Source organism: Bos grunniens, chromosome 22 (genome assembly GCF_055505025.1).
Source record: "Bos grunniens cultivar Pamir isolate PY7600 chromosome 22, Bosgru_T2T1.0, whole genome shotgun sequence".
NCBI lineage: Eukaryota > Metazoa > Chordata > Mammalia > Artiodactyla > Bovidae > Bos > Bos grunniens.
This window is the reverse complement of record NC_141186.1, coordinates 26,405,273-26,424,667: the sequence shown is the minus strand read 5'-3', so window position 1 is coordinate 26,424,667 and position 19,395 is coordinate 26,405,273. Positions and strand designations below refer to the sequence as shown.

General features: G+C 38.4%; 1 protein-coding gene across 31 annotated transcripts in view; it reads left to right on the top strand.

Moving 5' to 3' along the window:
- The window catches only part of CHL1 (cell adhesion molecule L1 like), a 355,943-nt gene that overhangs the window by 282,340 nt on the left and 54,208 nt on the right, over positions 1-19,395 (top strand). For 20 of the 31 annotated variants that reach the window (XM_086366681.1, XM_086366694.1, XM_086366676.1 and 17 more), the window contains 5 exons: positions 2,548-2,670; positions 3,692-3,862; positions 4,828-4,875; positions 6,982-7,102; positions 12,109-12,293. In XM_086366681.1, the coding sequence (XP_086222807.1) occupies positions 2,548-2,670; positions 3,692-3,862; positions 4,828-4,875; positions 6,982-7,102; positions 12,109-12,293 (648 nt within the window). The remainder of the gene's footprint in view (positions 1-2,547; positions 2,671-3,691; positions 3,863-4,827; positions 4,876-6,981; positions 7,103-12,108; positions 12,294-19,395) is intronic. The other 11 variants (XM_086366690.1, XM_086366700.1, XM_086366686.1 and 8 more) reach the window with 1 other exon arrangement.

Sequence of the window (19,395 nt, the reverse complement as noted above, 5' to 3'; positions counted from 1 at the left end):
AGTGTTTACTCTTGGGCCGTAAATTATTAAATATATAAATATTCTTCCCAGTTTCCAGGTATTAATTTCATCTTTGGTTAAAGCTGTTCCAGATTTATGGTATGTGATAAAGGCTTTGGTAGACTTCTAAATCTTATTTTATCTTTTTTATTAAGAATGCCTTGGAAGCCAGTTGAATAACATAGTTATACTTTTGTAATTAGAATTTTATAATCTAGATTTAATTAATACAAGGATGATAGTTCTTCACTGGTGATACTATCTGTTTGAATTATTAAATTTTTTCTAAAGAGGCAGCTCTCCAATTAGGGCTTTATACAACTTAATTAGCGACTTTACAATAGATACCACTCAGGGAACTGTGTATTCATACTTGGCACTGTAAAGTTTGCTAGTTGCAAAACAGGATTACATGCGTCTTTCATTTCCTAATCTGTTTCTCTTCGTCTTTTGCTTCTATTATCTGAGTATAAACAGATAAATAGATTCAATAACTACCAAACAACACTGCTAACTTCAATAACAATAAATACTGAGCTTTAGTTAGAGCGAGTTTTGCTAAACAAGTGATTTGAATTTGAAGCTTAGGGTACATACTAGTTCTGTAAATTACTGCACTTTACTTGCATAAAGTATATTTCTGCAAAATGACTTGTATAACATTTGCTGTCAAATGTTTGGTAAAGCTAAGGCTTTACCAAATAGGTGGTATTGATAATTTATCAACAAGGTACATGTAGGGGATATACTCAGATGTTTTTCTATCTTTTGTTGGAAGTTTCATTCTGCTGCTTTTGCTGCTGCTAAGTCGCTTCAGTTGTGTCCGACTCTGTGCGACCCCTTAGACGGCAGCCCACCAGGCTCCCCTGTCCTTGGGATTCTCCAGGCAAGAACACTGGAGTGGGTTGCCATTTCCTTCTCCAATGCATGAAAGTGAAAAGTGAAAGGGAAGTCACTCAGTCGTGTCCAGCTCACCAGGCTCCTCCATCCATGGGATTCTCCAGTTTTATTCTACCTAGAGCAAAAGCACGATTCCGAGATAGCTCAGTTCAGTCACTCAGTCATGTCCCACTCTTTGCAACACCATGGTCTGCAGCACGCCAGGCTTCCCTGTCCAACACCAACTCTGGGAGCTTGCTCAAACTCATGTCTATCGAGCCTTAGCTTTGACTGACAGCAAATGTTATACAAGTCATTTTGCAGAAAATATACTAAATTCATGTCCAAGATGGTTCCCGTCTCAAATTTTATTTCCAGACTTGCCAGGAGAAATCTTAGAATGAGTAGACCACGAGGGAATCCACTGTGGACTGTCACACACCAGCGCCTGTCTTTTGAACTGGCAAAGGCAGTGTAATAAAGACACTGCCTCCTGCGATGTTAAGCCGTGAAAGGTCCTTGAATTTAGACAAAAAGCAATTCACTGTAGCTGGTGCATCGATAAGAAATGTCAGCAAGTTCCCTCAATCACTGGGGCGTTAGAGTAGGAGGTGGGGGTGAGGAGCAAGGGAACGGCACAAAGCTTCTCAAGAGGAAAATTGACGGTAAATGAATATATTTTTAGACTCTCAGGAATAATAATAATCTTTTGTGAGCCATATTTTAAGAATGAAATATAGAGATGGAAAACTGCTAATAAATTCTATCAGGTCAGGAAGGCTATAAATACCTCATATAAGACTTTTCTCATTTATCAAACCCTAAGTAATTCTATAGCGCAGATGTACAAATAATGTTGAAGTGGAATATATTTTGAATATTCTTAAAACTATTTTATAAATAACTTCATAAAATATCAAACTTCGGTATTGTATTTCAAATTCTGCACTGTTGTGACTTACATTCTCAGTAATTGAATTGACCTTTTTTAGGACATTGATTCCAGCATGGGAAAGAAACAGTATTTTGAAATACTGCAAAGTCTCCTGTCCTACATCCATTTCATTTCACTTAAAATTTTATTTACTGGGAGTGATTCCAATGTGGATGGCTCTCTTTGCAACTTCTAGTGGTCATGTTTGGCTTTTCATTGTATCCATACCATTTTTTCCCCATGTGGGCTTTGAATTGTGTATTTCGTTTGATTATGATCTGAATGGAATATTTGCCAGTTACATTCAAGGGCTTCAGAATAAAGCAAAAGACAGAAAATAAGTATCTGCCTAGAAATAAAGCACAATGTTTGGAAAAAATGATACCAAATCTATGAAAACTTAAAACGAGCAACTCCTATGACTCAGAGCTTATACCTCTTCACTGAGAAATATGCACAAGCATATTGTTGCCTTATTGATGTCAAAGCAAAATTATTTGTTATCTATAGTTACAGAATGCAGAAATATTTTTAAAGTTGTATAACGATGCAGCACAGATTGTTAACAGTATTTTCCTCTGCAGGTCATAGACAAGAAGATTTAGGGTGTTGAATTTACTAAAAATGTTCCAATTTCTACAAGAAGAATGCTTTAAGATAATACTTGCAACATTAAGCATTACTTGTAATATTAAAATTTTTAAACGGTGTCTTTAAATGATTTTTTATATCAGATGCTCCAAAATTTCCCAAAGAAAAAATCGACCCTCTTGAAGTGGAGGAAGGTGATCCAATTGTCCTTCCATGCAACCCTCCCAAAGGCCTGCCACCTTTACACATTTATTGGATGAATATTGGTAAGTAATGTTCTTTTCTATCAATAGGGGACATTTTAATTTCACTCATTGTGTCAAATGACATACGGAAATGAAGGATACAAAATCAATATGAACTTATGATGTGAAATCAAGTATAGTTTAAAAACTATTTCCATCTATAGTCTGCTCTGAGTTCTGAATATACATGAAAGCACTAGAAAGCCACTGAATATGTCTTGATTTTGTCATATCTGGAAAGAGTAGAGTCTGTTAATACGATACAGTATGTCAAGTTGAGAATGGCTTGTATCTGTGTTGCTGGCTTTATATTTCTCTTTTACTATGTTGCACTTACTTAATACAGTGATGCACAAATTATTAGTAGTATTAGAAATTAGTATGAACTTCTGTGTTTAATTTTCCAAAAGCTATCATCAGCTCTTGCACTGGGATTCTAGCTTCTTGTAAGCCCTACTTCTGGCATGTGCCTTAGCAGGTCTATCTAAATCTTTTCTCATTGTGACCCATAGAGAAAAGTAATAATCGTACAGGATTTGGAAGAAAGCAAAAGAAGCTACTCTTGGTTGTAGCCAGAGTTCCAGATTGCATCCATCCTAGAAGCTAACTAGGCTGCATCATGGCAGAGGGATTAATATCTCAAACACAATTTTGTGAAAATCTGTTTTTAACAAATATGATCCTAATATAATAAAAGTAATAATTAGGCCATTATCTGTTTGGACTAGTTTTCAAATAAGTCAGTGCAGACCCATAGAACAGAAGTGGAATCCTAAATGGTCAGGAGAGGTCGAATGCCCAGACTAGTTGTCCATCAGTGTACTTCAGTTAATGGTGATAAGCGCTCTCTCAATGATTTTCTTGTTGTTTTTTTGTGTTTTACTTCTTACTAATAACTTCTATAATAAGACCAGACTTGGGAGGAATAGGAAGAGCCTACATGAAAAATAAAATAATATGAAAGGAAGGATAATGAAAAAAAGGCGACAAGGCATAATAAAGGACAGTTGCCCCTTTTAATGAAAAGATATTTCTCTTCCAGAATTAGAACACATTGAGCAAGATGAGAGAGTATACATGAGCCAAAAGGGAGATCTGTACTTCGCAAATGTGGAGGAAAAGGACAGTCGGAACGATTACTGTTGCTTTGCTGCATTCCCGAGATTGAGGACTATTGTGCAGAAAATGCCTATGAAGCTAACAGTTAACAGTTGTAAGTTGAAATAATTTATTGTGCCAGCATGAATGTGGAAGACAAATGTGTCTGTAATTTTATTCTGGTTGAAGCCAGTTAAAGCTGGGTTGATATTTTCCAGCATTGTTTAGTTTAACTCTAGAGACTCCTTCCAGATGAAAGAGACATCTGCAGCTGCACATCAACAGTAGCTCTGTCTCCTGCAGCCAGAAAATCAAATCTCAATTCACAGGACAAGTGTATTTCATTTGATGACTAGAGAGTCGAGTCATTTTCCTTGTATGAAATACAGAACAAAATTCCAGGGTTTTCTCAGCAAGTCTCAGGCTCAGAATCTCTGTGATTTCAGATAAACTGGCAAGGCTGAAAATGTAGGAGAAAAGAACAGAGTCAAAAATAACAAGAAGTAATATTATCATTTTTATCACATCAAACTTTTCTATATTTCCCCAGTTGGCAAAGTTATTTGAATTGCTTCTCTTTTCCTACTTGATTCTGCAGATGGCATTCTGGGTTCTTAAATTTGAAAACTGTCATTATTAGTCAAAGAAATAACCAAGATTCAAAGGGCAGAGATAATCTCCAGAAATTCATTGACTGAATAACTGGCTCTGGTAGAGTGAAAAGTTGGCATGACCATTCCATTGTCTAACGTGGTTCATAATTTTTTCATAACTTGGTTCATCAATTTGTTGTGTGTTGATTCTCTGTGCCAGGGCTTCACTATAGCATCCTTCAGCAACTTTAGTTCTCTTTAATGGAGCTCTAATTTGTGTGCTTTCCACTCGGATTTCATCTATGGTAGCTCAAGATTAAGCTCTTTATAAATATTATTCAACTATGTTCCCAAAGGTGCTGTTCTAGTGAAGTATGCTTATACCTCATTTTGTAATTTTTGTAGGAGAAAACTATGGCTTTTCATTGTTTTGATGTCAGCATCTACCATTATGTTTGTGAGTTTTTTCTTCCATTTTTTATTTCAGTAAAGCATGTTAATGACTCGAGTTCATCCACAGAAATTATTTCCAAGGGTAAGTTGATGACATGTAGCATGTTGACATTTATTTTCACCTGTGGTCGCTCATTGTCATCTCAGAATTTGAACTTTAATACCTTCTGAGTTTATTAATATACTGATACTCTTAGTAAGGAAAAGGTTAACATAGAGGGTTCTATTTTCTCCCATCCCCATTAAATGTATGTAAAAGGGGGTAATATTTATGAATGCAGAACTATATAAATACACCTATATACTTAATGATATAATTACCATAAGTAAATAAATATACATATATAACATTATGTTTTTCATGGAGTAATTATTATGGATCTCCCAAAATGCCTCTTATGGTTAATCAGCAGTTTGGCAGAGAGCTGTTACATAAAGAAAGGAAAAAGCAATGGTTGAGTGTAACAGAAGTAGAGAAAGCGTTGAGTGTAAGAAAGTCAAATGGTTCTTTTCCTTTCTAGACCTCTTGAAGTACTTACTATACAACTGTCCATTGTGATTCAGTGAGAAAGAATATAAGTTGCAGCATTTTCCAAGCTCACTTGTCTATGAAATGGTTTTTATTATTAAAAAAAATTTTTTTGCCCATAGAACATTTAACCAAATTATATAGTAAGTAGTTTTTCTACAGAGAAAAGAATCACTTGTCTGAATGCAACAAATATGTCTTTTATAACTGGCACCAGCAATGAACCCTCCATGATAACTTTGGTAATCTAATATACTGATAACGTCACCAGGGCTGGATGAGGGCTCTCCTTGCTGTGCCCTCAGTTTGAAAATGGACTGATTAGGTGTATATAGGCAACATCGTTTCCTTTGAGGTCAATAACAGAAACATATATTGTATCTTTTCAGCACTCAATAAAATCATTACACATGGATGGGAGGGGAGTTTGGGGGAGAATGGATACATGTTTATGTATGGCTGAGTCCCTTTGCTGTGTATCTGAACCTACCGCACAATTGTTAATAGGCTGTGCTCCAATATAAAAGTGTAAAAAAAAATCACACCATATAATACATGTTCATATTTTTCAGAAAACAAACACTTGTAAGGAAGCTATGGCAAGGTACACACTGCTGTCAGTACCTTTCATTCCTCTACTCTGATAGCAGCCCTCACCTCTACACTACACATATCACATCAAGTCACATTGACATTGGATGTGAAACATAATTTGTGTGAACACTTGGAATGGAAATCTGAATCTGCATTGAAAATGGAAGCTTCCCCATTTTCCATTGTATTTGAAAGGCTTCTTAGGAAAAAAGGGGCTTCTCCAGTGGCTCAGACAGTAAAGAATCTGCCTGCAATGCGGGAGACCTGGGTTCGATCCCTGGATTGGGAAGATCCCCTGGAGAAGGGAACAGCTACCCACGCCAGTATTCTGGCCTGGAGAATTCCATGGACTGTATAGTCCATGGGATTGCAAAGAGTCGGACAGGACTGAGTGACTTTCACTTTAGGAAAATAAGAAATGGAACATTTCCTCACCAGTTACTGAGATGGCTTGTAAATCTTTTTGTACAGCAGTGTTTGTCTTTGAGGATATAAGACTGAAAGTAGAGTCACCTCATTGATAAATTCATAGATGCCTGGTATGCACTACAGGCTTCTTGAATCAGAGTTTCCTGGGTGTAGGGACCAGGAAACTGTATTATAAGAGGAATCCTGTCAGATACTTAGGCACATTCAATTCAAGAAAAATACACAAGGCCATCAAACATGACCAAGTATGATTAAAATGTGGAATATAAAGCTATTGACTGTCAGTGAACTTAAGGCTTTCATCAAGAAACTAATTATCTTGAACACTGTTTGAACTTCTGAATTTGAAGATGTGGTTTGAATCGTAACCTTTATAAATCTTGATGCAGCACCTAGGTAATGTATCTGAAGGGCAACCCATGCTTCCTGCTAAGAGTGGAATCTATTTAAATAGGAATATATTAAAATGTGTGAAATATATGTGAAATAAATGTGTGAAAATAAATTAAAATCTGTGTGTAAATATACACACACACACACAGGTCCATATGGTTAAATATGTTTTAGCAAGGATTGAGTGCCAACGGAGTTTCTTAGTTTGAACAAAATCTGAGTCTTTTCTGTTCTGTTCTGTAGCAAATTCAATCAAGCAGAGAAAACCCCGACTATTGTTGCCTCCTCCTGAAAGTGGCAGTGAGTCTTTTGTCACCATCCTTAAAGGGGACACCCTGCTGCTCGAGTGTTTTGCTGAAGGCCTGTGAGTAACTTGACCCTGTTCGTGACTTTTTCCATTCTGTTCTGTAAAGAATAAGGTAGAAGTGAAGAGTGTGCATGCATGCATCTTTAAGAAATGATTTCTTTAGAAGAGGAAATCCTGTTACTACATTTCTGGGGAAAGTAATTTGCACTTCTCTCTGCAGATTTCAGGCTGTGACCGAGATTGATTTATAATTAGATAGCTCTGTCAGTTGGTGAAGGTGTGAATGGAGGCGGCAGTGACAGTGCCCTCCTTACCTCGGTCAACAGCGGGTGCATCCTTAGAGCACGAGGTTGTGAAGAGTCAGCCCGTCACTGTTGTGCCAGGTTTATGTCTTTCTGCTGTATTGTTTGTCCTGCTTCTGCTTGTTATGTTTCCCCAGGTTCTGTGGATCTCTTATTTTACCCACCTGTCCTTTGCACACAAACAGATCTAGATCATGCAATTTAAATTAAAGGTTTTTTTGTCTGCACTGGGTCTTTGTTGCTGTGCACAGGCTTTCTCTAGCTACCATGTGTGGGCAGTGGCTTCTCCTGCGGCAGAGCATGGGCTCCAGGCACACGGGCTTCAGTAGTGACACATGTGGGCCCAGCAGTTGTGGTTGCCGGGCTCTCGAGCACAGGCTCAATAGTTGTGACACATGAGTGTAATTGTCCTGTGACATTGTGAAATATTTCTGGACCAGGGATCAAACCAATGTCTCCTGCATTGGCAGGCAGGTTCTCAACCACTGGATCACCAGAGAAGTCCCAGATCATGCAATTTAAGAGAGTTTCACATCAGAACCAATGACCCAAACTTTTTTTCACACCTAAAGTACAGTTTTGCAAATCCTCCAAGAAAAGACGTCACTTGGTCACCTCTTGAAATTGTGATGCTTATTGAGTAGCTATCATAAGTCTGTGTAAACAAGGATCATCTTATTTAATACCTGATCATACAAGATTGTCTCTTTGCTATCATCACCTTGCTTTACCACCACATACCAATCCCTGCCATTGGGAATACTGTGGGAAAATACATCCCACCTTCCTAGCACCTGAGTTTATGTACTCAGTTTGTAAACTAAGGGCTTTTTATAGCTGGTCATCTGGTTCATGGACTAGAATTTGAAATTCATACTCATTCATTGTTCAGTGTATATTCTGAATGAGTGGTTTTAAATTGGACTGTGAACAAAAGAGCAGATTTTAATGGTTTTATAACCCCTAAGCTTTGTAAATTTCTCTTTCCATCCTGCAAAATATTCAGGTTGCTTATCTGTCTTAAACTGCCCAAGTATATTGCCATAGAGTAATTAGATGTGCAATGACATGGCCTCTGTTCAGGACTTTTATCTCTATATTATGTGAGGAGATGAAAGCATCAGGTTCATTTGGATCATGTTGGTAACTGCCTGCATTTTTGCTCTTATTCATATGCATTTATAGTGGTAGAAATTGCATTCTTCCAAGGTTCATCACTATTCTTGGTTGACTCTTTGGGCAGGGAGAACATGTCAGCAACTATTTTCTCCTGTTTCCCACAAATGCCATAACTTATCTCTTGAGTGGGCTGCCAACTGCATGGATGGTCTTCAATAAAATAGACTCTGTGCATTCAGAAAATGCAGCGTCATGAACCAACAGAGAAAAAGTGAGCACTGGCAAGTGTTGTCTTTGGGACTTGAGGATTCCTAAGGCCTTGTCAGAGAAGCTCATCTGAAGGGTTTTCTTCATAGTCATCATGGATTTGGATTGAGAATCCTATCTGGTCTAGTTCTGTTCCAGGTGAATGTGATACATTGTAAAATTTTTTAGAGTACTTGAAAAAAAATGTATTCTAAGAAGTTTTATTTGAAAATTTATGTAATTATTTCCTTTTGACAGCACTAGGTCTTCATTGCTCCATGGACTTTTTCTCTAGTTGTGGCGAGTAAGGGCTGCTCTCTAGTTGCGGTGTGCAGGCTTCTCATTGCAGTGACTTCTCTTGCTGTGGATCTCAGGCTTTAGGAGTTGTACTTCCTGGGCTCTGGAACACCGGTTCAATAGTTGTGGTGCTCGGGCTTAATTGCTCTTTGGCATGTGGGATCTTCCCAGACCAGGGAAGATGTCTTGAACCCATGTCTTCTGCGTTGGCAGGCAAATTCTTTACTGCTGAACTACCAGGGAGGCCCTTTAAGAAGTTTTAACCCACGAACCTTCTACTGTAATAGGCGTAATGAAAATATCGTCCTCTTTATCATGTGTCAGGCACTGCGCCTTGCCCTTTACGTACATTAGCTCATTTTCTCCTTGCCACACACATCTCATGACTCATTCCTGTCGTCGGTTAGGCAAGTGCAGGCCAGAGAGTGGACTTCACCTCTCTACACTTAGTACGCAGTGGAGGCTGGGATTACATCCTGTCTGCCTCCAGAACCCTAAACCACCTCTAAATTTAACTTCTTCAGCATATTTCAACCGAATGAACTGTTCTGTTCAGTTAAAGGCAGGGTGGACAGAGGATGGCACTGTGCCTGAGTCTAAAGGAGTGGGATATAGTAGGTGTTTCAGAAAATGGCTAGTAATAATGAAAATGTGGATACTATTAAGTAAAACAGGAAAGCTTTCAGAGGGAAAGGTTGAGGGGTTCAGATTCTGCAAGGTGGAAACTAAGAACAGCTAAAAAACAACATTGTGAATTTCATTCAGAAAAGTGTTCACTCCCCAAAAGGAGTGCAGACGGTGAGTCCCTTGGTGGAAAGAGCACATTCATGGACCAGTTCACACTCACTCACATCCTGTGAAAGCTTCGTTAGACTTAAAGGCAAATTCCCTCTGCTGACTGCTGGGCTCTAATTTTCTGTCTTTTCTCTGTTTTGTGAATTCATGGGTTGAAGCTAGATACAATTCTCTTGCAAACAAAGGAAGTTTCAGAATTAAAGTTGGCTGGGCAAGGACCTAAAGAAAACATCGAGATGATGGTATGGTGTGGATTTATGTATAAAAATGGATTAAGCAGTACATTTTCCTTCGAAACTTTATTGTTCAAGTGCTGTTAGTTAATGTTTACTAAATTTTTGAAAAAGGAAAGAAAAACATTACCAAGACAATAGCTGGATGTTCTTGCAGTGGTACAGATGTGTTCCCAGATGAATTTGTCTCATAGTCATATGATACTTATTAGATAATCATTTTATCCTATTCTTTCAAAGAATAGGTATTAGAAGATTAGGCTGGTTTCCAAGGACTGGCAAAAAAAAAGATTTTACAGCAGGTGAGATGCTTGTACCATTAAAGTATGAGCTTACAAAAATCCCCTGATTTGGAGGAACTAAGGTCCAGAGCAGCCTGCACTTTGGCAAATTGCCGTTTTGACAGATGGAGTGCAAAGCAAGCAGTTAGGAGGGATGGGTTAAGCATCCTGTTGGGTGGTGTGCTCAGGAAGCCAACAGCTAATACACTGTCATAGCCACCTATCTGAGCATCCTTACTGTTTCCTATAGGAGTCAGTACTGTGTCCTGTATTTTAAGCCTGGTGACATGAACGGTAGTGGTGGTTCCAAACAAGTACTTACGCAATGAGGGAAGAGAGTAGATGTGTGTAAAAATCATCATTTTTACCTCTTTTTTTTTTGCATAATAACTGAATTATTTTAACCATTGCCTAACAATACAATTTAAGAAAATGATGCAAACAGTATGAATTGTTCACATATTAACTAGAAACTAATTAATTTGCCTCTAAGCATATATTCTCAGAACTCATGGTTAGGAAGGGGAAAAAAAAGAATGGGGAAAGCACAAATAAAATAGAAGACACTGATCAAAAGAACAAGTTTAGTCAATCAATTTCAAGTTCTAACGTGTCATTTATTACCCCAGTGACTTTAAGCAAATTAACTTCTTGAACTTTAGAATCCTCACTGGTAAAATGATGATAATGATGCTCCCATTTAGAACATACTCAATAACTTTCAGGTATTAATGATAAAAAGAAATGTAGTGAGAAAAAACAAGTCATCAGTAAAAACAGCAAAAATACTTCTTCCACTCAGTCATACAGCTCAAGTGAAGAGGAAAAAAAAGAAAAAATCATCCATCAGTTAAAATCTGGCATCACTGTTCTTCATATCATTTTTAAATCACAAAAGTCATAGAGCGTCCCACTTCTCACTTGTCTGGTTTGCATTCAAAAATTTTCATTTCAAAAATCCCAACAGATGGGATTTTTCTGTTTTAAACCTAGCTGGCTTGATTCCTCATTCTTGTTTTCCACCCAGATAAGGTGGAAAATGTCACTGTGTTGGTGTATGACAAGTTATCAATTTGGGATTTGTTTTGTTCTTGCTTTTATCATTTGTTGTTTATATTGGGCGATCTAATTTTTCTAATCAAGAGAGATTTGGTTCATTCCTTCATTCCTGTATTCTCTACTAGGGTGACAGTCTGCTTGGGTGACCCAGTCTATGCCTCAGAGCCCACCTTGGCCCAAAATGAGCTATTTCCCGGTCCAGCCAGTACACTGGGCACGCACATTTGAGTCTTATTCTGCAATAGCAGCCTCATAAGGATTAAGAGGGGTGTCACGGCTACCCTCTGCTGAGTGCTGGGTCTTAGTTTATGGTGTTTTTCAAACTCGTGGGGAAGACGGCTGTTATTTCTGGCCCCTTCAAAACCACCCACAGGGAGATAGCACACTTGAAAAAAAATCTTGTACATTTCTATGGGTCCAGTCATGCATCCTTCATCTAACCATCCATATTCAGCACTTCCATGGAGCTAGCCCTCTGAGTAGAGGAAACAGAAGATTTCTGAAGACGTAGCCCATTAAAGGAGCTTGCAGTGAGGGAGACATGATCCAGCCCTGGTCTTCACCACGGATGGTGGGTGGTGGTGTGCAGGTCTGTGCACTGGGAAGGCTGATGTTTCGGTGGAACCCTTGAGTGCAGACCTGAAAGTAGCACAGTGAGGGAGGTACCCTGTGCATTTCTTTATATTTTATTTTTCACTTAAAATGTTTACCATGTGTGTATTGTTTCACAGACCAACTCCACAAGTTGATTGGAACAAAATGGGAGGTGATTTACCAAAGGGAAGAGAAACAAAAGAGAATTATGGCAAAACTTTGAAGATAGAGAATGTCTCCTCTCAGGACAAAGGAACCTATCGCTGCACAGCCAGCAATGTCTTGGGATCAGCCACTCATGATTTTCAAGTTACAGTAGAAGGTACATTTCCCGTGTTGATTTATTTTTCTGTTTAAAACAAGGTGAATTCATATGTGTAGTCAACCTCAAATGCATATATATATAAATGAGTATGCTGTTTCAGCATTTAATTGTAGCGTGAGCAATGGAATACATTAGACTTCAATTAATCAGGTTTGTCATTTACCCCCTGAAACCACATAGAAGGGACAAATGACAAGAAAAGATCTCAGGTTAGGGGCTGAACACAGATGACTTTGACTATTTGAATGGTCACTAAACCTAATCTTTTATACCATATTATTATGAGAAAACACTTACTGTAATATGTGTATAGCACTGCATAATATGAAACCTTAAAAGAAGAAAACATTACCATCATAGAAAGTATTACGATAGGCCTGAGATAAGCTTGGAGTTTCCCAGTCCTGGCATTAACTTCCTGGGTCCTTGCCCAATTTACTTCACCTTTCTGTATCTCCATTTCTTACCAGTGAAATGAGGGAGTCAGACAGATTACTATCTTAACTGTTTCCTACTTGGGGGAGATCTATCTCTTGGGTTCAGATGATATTTAGTATGTTACTGATGGGGAAAGAAAAATAGATAGTATGATGTAACCATTATTTCTCTACCAAAAGGTGCAAAAAACATGTTATATTCATGTCTTCTTTCTGTAAACTCAAGCTTTTTGATCAATAGAACCTGGTGTATTGTTTGTTGTATTCACAGAAATAAGTAGGCAGTGATGTCACCATTGAAAAAGAAGGTGAGCCACAGTATCAGTTATCAGGGCTCTGGCTGCTGGGCACATGTAAAGGTTACCTAGTCATCCTGTGAATATGATTGATGCAGACCTATTTCTGTGGTCCTGATAACACTGCAGGTTTTATATATGATTTGGTTGACTGTATTGATCAAATTAATGGGATGATTACTGCATTTGTGCTTTTTTAGTGCTGTGCAGGCTTTACTATTGAAAGAAATGATCTCTGTCAGGTTTCTATTTAGTGAACTGGTGCTCTAAGGCTTTCATTTATATTCCAATGAAGTTCCCCTCTTAAAGCTTCATTCTGCACAAGGAATACCTAAGTAAAGGCCCACTGTTTTAATTAATGGAAAAAAGAAAGGCTCAGGTGCAAGTTATATTAACAAGTAACTCTTAATCATGTTGTTGTTTGGAATAGCGGCATATTTCCAAAACCCGTCTCTCAGGTGGGCTTCCCAAGTGGCACTAGTGATAAAGAATTCGCCTGCCAATGCAGGAGATGCAAGAGACTCCAGTTCAATGCCTGGGTTGGGAAGATCTCCTGGAGAAGGAAATGCAACCCACTCCAGTATTCCTGCCTGGAGAATCCCATGGACAGAGGAGCCTGGCAGGCTACAGTCCATGGGGTCACAAAGAGTTGGGCAGGACTGAAGCGACTTAGCGCATCTCACAATGTGTGTGATTAGTTAAGATAGGAAGAATGGAAATCCAAAAATGAGAGTATCATTTCCCTTAGTTCAACAAAAGCAAAACCTGTTATGAGGGAAAGCCTGTTGTTATGCATAAATATCAACAGTTGCCAATAGTGACATATTCCTCTGACATTATTCACCAAGGAATTCAGAGATGAAGAGTTTGAGAGATTTTTTCCATAATTTTAGTCAGTGTTTGATGCCTCTGCATAATACAGCTATACCACACAGCAGGGATGTTTTTCTGTAACCCTCTGCCCGCCTCCCCCATCCCAGCACCAACACATACCCACGAACACGACAGGTCTAATTGTTAGCTGCTCTTACTCCAAGTTGCTGACTATTAGAAATCCTTCCAGATGGCTGGAACATCGCTACGGTAGCTGAATATTTTAACAATCTGGCCACGGGTTTCTTGACTGTGAGACTGAAGCTTTCAGAAGAACTGCAAAGGTTGCAAAAAGAAAAAAATAAATCAAGGATGTAAAATTAATTATGCAATTTAAAATGTTGACTATAGGGCTCCAAAGGAATATAGGTTTCCTGAACAAATTGTCTTTGCTATTCATAAAACAGCTATTAGCAGTATTGAGATGTAAATAATGTTTTTATGGGGGACATTTAATCCTTTATCCTTAATGAGAAACTACTAAACGTGCCCTCAGTTGTATGTTCTAGGAGTTTTTCTTCACACATGCAAGTGAAAAGCAAGCCCAGCTGAAGAAGTCTTTCTTTTTTTTAAAGTGTGAAGGCAGTGAATATATCCTTCATTAATCATATGGATGGATAAGTTCACTTTCACTCAATTTTATTCCGCCTTCCTGCACTTCCTTCTTTCCCTTACTTTGTCTTTTGCTTGGAAACTAATTAAATAACAGGATTAGTCATATGAGAAAAGAGCAATGTTACTATAAACTTTGACAATGTAGCCCATTCTGAAAACATCCAGTGTGCTTAAACAAAAGCATGTATTTTACTGAATTCTCTATATCTGTGATATTTATTCTTTATTAATGTAATAAACACAACTAAAATCTGTCATCGCTAGTTGGGGAACTAAAATCTCACAAGCCCACCACACTGCTCTGTCCATGGAATTTTCCAGGCAAGAATACTGGAGTGGGTCCCAGTGGGTCACTGACCCAGGAGTCCAACTGGCATCTCTTTCCTCTCCTGCATTGGCAGGCAAATTCTTTACTGTGCCACCAAGGAAACCAAAATGGCCTCTAGAATTTTCTAAATACAAAAATCAAATTATGATCACAGATATGTTTCAACTGCATCCAACTAAGTGTTTGTGTTATAAACTTTTGCATCATATAGGGCTTTTGAAATTTAATAAGTGTAATAGGCAAGTATTTATACATAATTTTATAACCATAATTGTGGTGCATTTTAAAAAGATGTCATGAATTCAAACACAATTCAGTAATCGACCTATTTGAGAAAGTCTCATTTTCAAGTAACAAATCTACTTCTAAAAAGTTGTAGTGAAATCTAAATTTGCTGAACCTAATAATTTTTGATCTGTTAGAATATAGATACTTAATAGAAATCTGTTACTAAGAAAATAACCTCTGTGTTGTGTATTTCATAGGTACCAAGTTTTCTGTTTTGTTTTCCTTCTAGTGATAAACATCTCTAATTAGCTTGCTTATTACATTGTAAACATTCAGACATTTGCATCTCAGTTTTGATCATCGTGAGAGAAATTTATCATCTTATTTTTTTGTTTACAATTATGACTAAATGAGTAAAATTTCAACATAAGTCATTTTCATCAGTTACCAGAGATTTATGGATAATAGATGAAAGACTGGGATTCAGTGATGATGCTTTCTCTCAGAAATTTCCATTTTAATCATTCTTTCTTCTCTCTTAAGCCTTTTTCCCCCTATCCTTTCAAATAGGTCTTACTTGTCAGGAATACAGTTGCATGTTCCAACCTTTGAAAAAATCTGTTCTGGTGTTCTTGCATGCCCATAGCCTCATTGCAACCACCAGATATTTTCTGTCCCCTAGCCAATGTCCTCAGGCTCACTGTGGTACCTACTGAGTCATTTCAGTTCAACTTAAAATTACACCGCACACATCTGTTCTCCTTTGTGCCAGTGTCAGGGAGAAAGAAATTTTCCTTTTTCTCCTGGCTCATCTAAAAATTAAATTGGCATGAAACAGATGAACAGTAGAAAAACAAAAGGGTAGTAACATGTATACATGGGAGCAAGCCAGGAGAACTGAGTAACTGACCAAAAGGGCCAGAGCTTAAACACCATCTTCAGCTAAAGACTAAAGAGCATACTTGGGGCTTCAGAGGAGAGGACGGCATCTCCAAGAAAGACTGGAGATGGAAGAGCCAATGTTGGATTTGTCTGTGTTTGCATGGCCAGGCAGACAGGGGGACATAGAGTGGATTCTAATGTCTAGGCCCTGCAGTTTCCCCCACCAAACTCGAATTGTCCAGGCAAGAATACTGGAGACAGTTGCCATTCCCTTCGCCAGGGGATCTTCCTGACCCAGGGATCAAACCTGGGTCTCCTGCATTGCAGGCAGATTCTTTACCATCTGATCCACTATGCTAGCCGTTCTTGGTACTTATTTCTGCAATAGCTGTATTCCAGAAACAGGCCTTCTTACTAAACTATTTTATGCAGTTAGTGGCGAGATCAGAGTTTCTTCCTGAATCTTTTGGGCCTTGATTATTTTCAGCTCAAAATAATCTGCATGCCAAAGAGATGTTTTGGGGTGGCAAATTTTTTCTCCCCTATACTAAGCAGAGGACACATCAGAAAGAGAGCAATTCTGCCCTGGCTTTTCACAGATCCTTAACCTAAGTGATATAGTCTAGGTGCTCTCACTGCAGATGCCAGGTGTGAAAATCTCAGCCTGGGCAGGTATTGAGAGCAGTGTCACAACAGACCCAGGAAGAATGTTCTTCTAAGAAGAACAGTGGTCATGTATGGATGTGAGAGTTGGACTGTGAAGAAAGCTGAGCACCGAAGAATTGATGCTTTTGAACTGTGGTGTTGGAGAACACTCTTGAAAGTCCATTGGACAGCAAGGAGATCCAACCAGTCCATTCTGAAGGAGATCAGTGCTGGGTGTTCATGGGAAGGACTGATGCTAAAGCTGAAAATCCAATACTTTGGCCACCTCATGCGAAGAGTTGACTCATTGGAAAAGACTGTGATGCTGGGAGGGATTGGGGGCAGGAGGAGAAGGGGACGCCAGAGGATGAGATGGCTGGATGGCATCACCGACTCGATGGACATGAGTTTGAATGAACTCCGGGATTTGGTGATGGACAGGGAGGCCTGGCGTGTTGCAATTCATGGAGTCACAAAGAGTCGTACACGACTGAGCAACTGAACTGAAGAACAGGCCTAAAGTCCCTTTCAAATCGCATGACCAAACATACCTTTGCTCAGGACTAGCTTACTTCTCCAGGAGAAACAGGGATGAGAAGCATAAAAACAAATGTCTAAGCATTTATAAAGAAAGCTTATCAGAAAGAGTTCAGATGAAGTTTAGTTGGGGCTTCCCAAGTAGCTCAGCCATAAAGAATCTGCCTGCCTGTGCAGGAGATGTGTGTTCAATCCTTGAGTTGGGAAGATTCCTGGAGAAGGAAAGTGGCCACTGACTCCAGTATTCTTGCCTGGAGAATTCCATGGATAGAAAAGTCTGGTGGGCTGCAGTACATGGGGTCACAAAAGAGTCAGACACGACTGAGCAACTAAACAACAAGAACAAAGTTGATTGATGATTTGTAGTGAGTGTGCACAGATGATAAATGTTGGAGAGCTTGGATCCGGAAGTGCAAAATGAAAGTTGGTACAACTATTTGGGCGTTGTTCCTGTGATCCAAATTAATGAAATAGTAATGAGTTAGAAATAACACCACAGTCACTTGGGGGTCTCAGTGCTTCTCACTTAGCAGGTCTGCTGGTCCATGGAATGGCAAGAACAGAAAGTGAGGCTTCTTTTACTGGTGACCCTGGGCAAGTTGAATGACTTCTCCAGAGCTCAGTTCTCCATCTGTAAGGTTGAAGGGTTGATTAAGATGGTCATTTAAGCACCTTTTACCTAAGATCTGGCTGTGTGTGTGTGTGTGCGCGCGCACTGGCGCGCGCATGCAGACGCAGTCACTGGGTACTGTCTGACTCTTGCGACCCCATAGACTGTAGCCCACCAGGCTCTTCTGTCCATGGCATTTCCCAGGCAAGATTACTGGAGTGGGTTGCCATTTCCTTCTCCAGGGGATCTTCCTGACCCAGGGACTGAACGTGCATCTTCTGCATCGGCAGGAGTTTTCTTTACCACCGCATCAGCTGGGAAGCAATATCTAACAGTAGTGTATCTTAATGCTGGTACCAAAGGATTAATGAAATTTGTAGGATGAGAATAGACATAGAAATCTTGATTTTATTACTCAGATGTAGAGAAGGGTCATCATTGCATGATACCCTTTATTGTTTTTATTGAGATATATAATTGACATATTACATCATTAGTTTCAGTCATCCAATATAATGATTCAATATTGGCATGTATTGTAAAGCAGTCACCACACATAGTGTAGTTTACATCCATCAGTACATAGTTACACTCTTTTTCTGATGAGAACTTTTCAGATACATTCTTAGCAACTTGCAAATAGGTAATACAGTATTATTCATAAATTATAGCCATCATGTTGTATATTGCATGGCCATGATTTCTTTTATTTTTACATGTTCTAAAAGCAGTAGTCTTAGTTTTCTATTGTAAATAAGAAATCTTTCATGGTTTTTCTGTAACTCAAGTGTTTTATTTTACAATGTATATGAAAAGATCAGAAGAAAGTAACAATGATGTAAAAATGTAGACATACACACTGAAGTAAAACTCTTCACCTTGAAAGCTCATAGGCAGTTTATAATTTGGACTGCTGCATTTTAAACTATATGAATAAATATTTACATAATGTAGATTATGAACACACATATTTAACTTGGAACTTAACAAGTCTGTATCCGGTCGAATAATTACAAAGACATGTCTCTTGCTCAGACTTGAACTTGCCAGGGATATTTGTAGTTCTTTGTTTTTCCTGGTACTTTTATAGACATTTTTCCCCACATAATCCTCCTTTTCCTCCTTTGTTTTGTAACAAATTCTTCAAATGACACTTTTGTTTTACACATATATATATATCTTAAAGAGTTTCCTTTTTGACTAAAAATGTAAATCCAAAACTGTCTTGGGAGAAATAACCAAGCAACACTTGATGGGAATTACTACCTGCAGGTATTGTGCAATTTTCTCTGAAATCAAATTATCCAAACCATCCATACTTTAATATGAATCTTTTATTCGCTCCTGACACAGTAATATACTTAAGGTGACAAAACATGACAGTGATGTTTGCGCTTAAAGAAAAATGTCTCCTTCTGTACTGAAATACGACTTAGCATTATAATATTGGCGTATTAGGACATGGAAAGATGCAAGTAATTTGAGTATATCTTTTCCTCCATTGTTTTGAGGGCAAAATGGTAAATGTTGCTTTTAGGATTCCTTCTCCTACCCCTCCTTGCAAAAAGAATTTGTTTAGGAAATAATGTTTTCCAAATTCCTAAGATGGACTTTGGGATATGGACATATAAAATGCTATAAAGTCATT